Source organism: Megalops cyprinoides, chromosome 18, assembly GCF_013368585.1.
Source record: "Megalops cyprinoides isolate fMegCyp1 chromosome 18, fMegCyp1.pri, whole genome shotgun sequence".
Lineage (NCBI taxonomy): Eukaryota > Metazoa > Chordata > Actinopteri > Elopiformes > Megalopidae > Megalops > Megalops cyprinoides.
Genome location: NC_050600.1, coordinates 839,411 through 844,466, shown reverse-complemented (window position 1 = coordinate 844,466; position 5,056 = coordinate 839,411). Strand labels below are relative to the sequence as shown.

Sequence of the window (5,056 nt, the reverse complement as noted above, 5' to 3'; positions counted from 1 at the left end):
CTGACATTTGGTATTGAATGATACTATGGATATGTCCCGCAGCAAAACTACTGAAATGACATGCCCATCCTACCATAGAAAAAACAGATCATACATGAATATGCAATAAAATGAGGATAAACGAAACCAAACATCTTAATTCTACACGATAAACTGAGATTAATTATAGTTCTGTATGAAACTAGGTGTACCTACAATGGACTCAGTCCTTAACTACAGTAGAAAATTTGTAACAGTAAAAAAATGAGCAATATCTTTCTGACTGTGATTTTAACTGTCACTGAAATCAAAGATTTTGCAATAAAAGGTCAAATGTAATTAAAGTCTTTACATAAACCTAAGAATGAGCACATCACGGTTAAAATGAAAACATGCTAGAATTCAAATTACATAGAACCTCTCTTAACTGCTAAACATTTCTGTAAATCCATCTCCAGCACATTATCTTCTCCCTCTCCCTCCCCCTCTCCCTCTCTCTCCCCCTCTCTCCCTCTCTCCCTCTCCCTCTCCCTCTCTCTCTCTCTCTCTCTCTCTCTCTCTCTCAGATTATTATTATTGAGTTACTAGAGTGGTCTGTGTTCATGAGGTCATATAGGTTTCCCCTGCCTTACTGAAACAACAGAAACCCCATTATTAACCTTAAAGCCCACAGGCAACACTGAGCAATGATCATTTGGATTGATTCATTCTTAGGGTGTATGAATGTCTGCAAATTCACTACCTGTAATTTGGCATGATGCTGACATTAATATATTGATAATATCCACATATTCACAAGGAGCATACAACTATTGCAGGAAAAATTCATTAATAAAGAGTCCTTCTTCACATCACTGTGAGAATCACAATCGATTTGAACAGCATCTACACAGAGCTTGAAAAAAAATTGAAAAGAAAAGAAAAAAGAAATACAATGAAACCAAAGAACCTGAACATCAGGATCCATAATCTGCAAGGTTGAAGTTCTGGTTCTGAGTCGGAGACTCCAGTGGATCCAGGACGGGGTGAGGGTTTGGTCCTAGCACTCTACAGCCAGAATAAGACAGACAACAGCATCATCAGTCAACTTATACATCTTCATATTAATGTATAAGAAACAGCATGCATGTGAGGCAGTTATCAGAGAGGCTCTACATCTCCATGTGCACCTGCAGATTACAGCACTGTGTGAGAGAGAGCTGTTACTGTGTTTGTAAACCTCCATATTCACACACAGCTCATGTGGGAGTAATCAGTGCAGTAAGAGTCAGAGCCCCTCATCCTGCAGGAGATCCTGCAGCTTGTTGTGAGGAGGTCTCTGTCCCAGACTCACCTGTAGCGTTGCTGCAGATGAAGTTCAGCTCCTCAGTTTCGGGCAGGCTGACCCACTGACGCCCCCCTCCTGATTCTACTGCCCCCGTGTTCCCACACTCCCCGGTACCGTTCCCCGGAGCCCAGTTCTGGTAGCAGACGCCCTCCCCGCTGACCCAGAACCAGAAGTGCAGGACGCAGGTGTAGCGCAGGCCCAGCCACACGTAGGGTGTGGAGGCCGCCTGAGCCCTCCTCTCCACCCAGTGCTGGAGCTGCTCTGTGGACACGGAGACCAGGTCTACATGGTGCTGTCTGCAGTAGCTCAGGGCTTCATTCCAGCTCTTATTCTCACGGACCAGGATCAGATTATCTGGGAGAGAGAAAACACCACTATCTGTGCAACAGACTGAAACAGAACAGAGACCAACTCACTGTTATAGCCAAAATACTAACTCACGGCTGTAGATAAACTCACTGCTGTAGCAGAAGAAAGGAAGTCTCTCATTGCAGGCAGCATCTCTCCATCCTCCTCTTTCAGTCCCTTTTAACTGCACTTGAGCACAGCTCTCCTGCCCTCCTGCATTATTAGGTTCTCCTGAACTCCAGTTGCGGAATGAAGAGTTCTCCTGGTCGGACCACTTCCAGGAGTCTCTGTACAGGCCGATCCACACCCATTTATTGTCTGGTATCAAGCGCTTTACCTCCTCGTTCTCAGTCTGGTTCCTCACACTGACCAGGTCTGTGTGTTTCTCTCTGCAGTATCTCTGAGCCTCAGTCCAATTCTTGCTACTTTCGTTAATCTGTATGTAACTCTGGTTACTGCGCTCTCCACCTGCTGAAACCCAGGAATACTTAACCATAACTCTGCAGTCATAATATGTACAGTACACGTGTGTGTGTGTGTGTGTGTGTGTGTGTGTGTGTGTGTGTGTGTGTGTGTGTGTGTGTGTGTGTGTGAGTGTGAGTGTGTGTATGAATATATGTGTTTATTCCTTTATGTGTGTGTGTGCATATGAATATATGTGTTTATTCTTCTGTGTGTGTGTGGATGTGTAGATACATGCATCAGAAACTATTTCCAGGCTGCATTGCAATTCCAGCGACAGACACAGAATGAGACACCAGCAGAGGGCAGCAGTGCTACAGATCCGCCAGCAGAGGGCAGCAGTGTTACAGATCCGCCAGCAGAGGGCAGCAGTGTTACAGATCCGCCAGCAGAGGGCAGCAGTGTTACAGATCCGTCAGCAGAGGGCAGCAGTGTTACAGATCTGCCAGCAGAGGGCAGCAGTGTTACAGATCCGCCAGCAGAGGGCAGCAGTGCTACAGACCTGCCAGCAGAGGGCAGCAGTGTTACAGACCTGCCAGCAGAGGGCAGCAGTGTTACAGACCTGCCTGCAGAGGGCAGCAGTGCTACAGATCCGCCAGCAGAGGGCAGCAGTGCTACAGATCCGCCCGCAGAGGGCAGCAGTGTTACAGATCCACCCGCAGAGGGCAGCAGTGTTACAGATCCGCCAGCAGAGGGCAGCAGTGTTACAGACCTGCCTGCAGAGGGCAGCAGTGCTACAGATCCGCCAGCAGAGGGCAGCAGTGCTACAGATCCGCCCGCAGAGGGCAGCAGTGTTACAGACCTGCCTGCAGAGGGCAGCAGTGCTACAGATCCGCCAGCAGAGGGCAGCAGTGTTACAGATCCGCCAGCAGAGGGCAGCAGTGTTACAGATCCGCCAGCAGAGGGCAGCAGTGCTACAGATCTGCCTGCAGATGGGGGTTTAACAGCCCCACTGTAGCTCCTTTTCCACTACAGGAACTGAAGCTGGCAGGAAGCAGGGCTAAAGCCCCCTGACCTTGTTACTGTCTTTTCCAAGGCTGAGTAAAGATTAAAGCCTCACCCATCGCTTCACTCATGCCTCTGAGCGCGGGGAGTGCTGGGCTAAGGAATGCCAGCCCCAGCTGCCTACTCTCACACACTGAAATGCGTTCTAACACACTGAACTCTGCTCTGACACACTGAACTGCGCTTTGACACACTGAACTGCACAGTCTGACACACTGAATTGAGCTCTGACACATTGAACTACACTTTGAAGCACTGAACTGCACACTCTGACACTCTTACGCACACCGTAGCAGCTCATTTTCCTGTTGGCACATGGCTGCTTAAAAGGAGAAGCAGCTCGGGGAGAAAGCAGAAGCCCTCTGCTCCAATCTCAAACACCTCCTTCTCCTCATAATCACAGCCCACCGCTCCCTGACCCCAAACAGCTCCGGGGTTAAAGGGTTAAGTTACGGCCACAGACAGTCACCAAGCTCCCCTGCCGACTAACTGCAGTTTTCTACACATTAGAGATTTCAGCAATAATCAGGGAGTAAACTCTCTTGTGGAAAGATTAGAGTAATAATCAGGGAGTAATCTCTCTTGTGGAAAGATTACAGTAATAATCAGGGAGTAAACTCTCTTGTGGAAAGATTACAGTAATAATCAGGGAGTAAACTCTCTTGTGGAAAGATTAAAGTAATAATCAGGGAGTAAACTATCTTGTGGAATGATTAAAGTAATAATAAGGGAGTAATCTCCCTTGTGGAATGATTAGAGTAATAATCAGGGAGTAACCTCTCTTGTGGAAGGATTAGAGTAATAATCAGGGAGTAATCTCTCTTGTGGAAAGATTACAGTAATAATCAGGGAGTAAACTCTCTTGTGGAAAGATTAGAGTAATAATCAGGGAGTAAACTATCTTGTGGAATGATTAAAGTAATAATAAGGGAGTAATCTCCCTTGTGGAATGATTAGAGTAATAATCAGGGAGTAACCTCTCTTGTGGAAGGATTAGAGTAATAATCAGGGAGTAATCTCTCTTGTGGAAAGATTACAGTAATAATCAGGGAGTAAACTCTCTTGTGGAAAGATTAGAGTAATAATCAGGGAGTAAACTATCTTGTGGAATGATTAAAGTAATAATAAGGGAGTAATCTCCCTTGTGGAATTATTAGAGTAATAATCAGGGAGTAACCTCTCTTGTGGAAGGATTAGAGTAATAATCAGGGAGCAAACTCTCTTGTGGAAGGATTAGAGTAATAATCAGAGAGGAAACTCTTGCCTCAGGGCCACAGACAGGGCTGTTGTGAGTCTGGTGCAGAGAGACAGACAGATGTAAGCTCTGACCCCAGGACAGCAAGCTGTGTGTGAAACACTGCACTCCAAGCACACAGGAAATGGGTAACATCTTAGGGATTACTCAGGCGGGCATCAAACCCTCAACCCTCCCCTGACAGACAGGAATGCTCACCATGGTAACAGACAAAGAATCCAGTCCTAGATGAATCTTCACACGGAACATCATTCCATGTACCGTTGACTCTCATTCCTACACAGTTCTCTCTCCCTCCATAGTTGTTTGGTTCTCCTGTGTCCCAGTTCCTGAACTCAGTCTCCCCCTGTCTGTAGAAACCTGGGTCTGCCAGAGACCATCTCCAGCTATTGATGTCATCATACAGTCCTATCCAGGCATATTCTTTAACATCAGCACTGCCTACAGCTTCCATCAGGCTGTTCATTTCCTCTGTGCTGTCTATGGTGGCCAGGTCAGTGTAGTTCTGTCTGCAGTAACTCTGTGCTTCAGTCCAGTTCTTCTCTATGTTCACAAAGTGATACTGATGAGGGAGGCAGGAACAGAGTGTGCAGAGCCCTGAGAACACAATCATTAGTGAGCACATCACATCCTCACATCTGTACTACATCACATCCACTCATATATACATCACATCCACT

The 5,056-nt window shown here is 46.5% G+C and overlaps 1 protein-coding gene across 1 annotated transcript; it reads right to left on the bottom strand.

Moving 5' to 3' along the window:
* Nucleotides 1-1,018: 1,018 nt before the first annotated feature.
* Nucleotides 1,019-2,150, bottom strand: LOC118793507 (C-type mannose receptor 2-like). The gene is made up of 3 exons (XM_036551727.1): nucleotides 1,748-2,150; nucleotides 1,313-1,660; nucleotides 1,019-1,026 (listed from the first exon to the last, which is right to left on the bottom strand). The coding sequence occupies exons 1-3, from the start codon at nucleotides 2,148-2,150 to the stop codon at nucleotides 1,019-1,021; spliced, it is 759 nt and encodes a 252-aa protein (XP_036407620.1).
* Nucleotides 2,151-5,056: the final 2,906 nt, after the last annotated feature.

Coding starts and splice junctions, on each gene's coding strand:
- LOC118793507 (XM_036551727.1), bottom strand. CDS start 2,150: ATGGTTAAGTATTCCTGGGTTTCAGCAGGTGGAGAGCGCAGTAACCAG. Junction 1,661..1,747: donor CAGTGAGTTTATCTACAGCC/GTGAGTTAGTAT, acceptor TCTCTCTCCCAG/ATAATCTGATCCTGGTCCGT.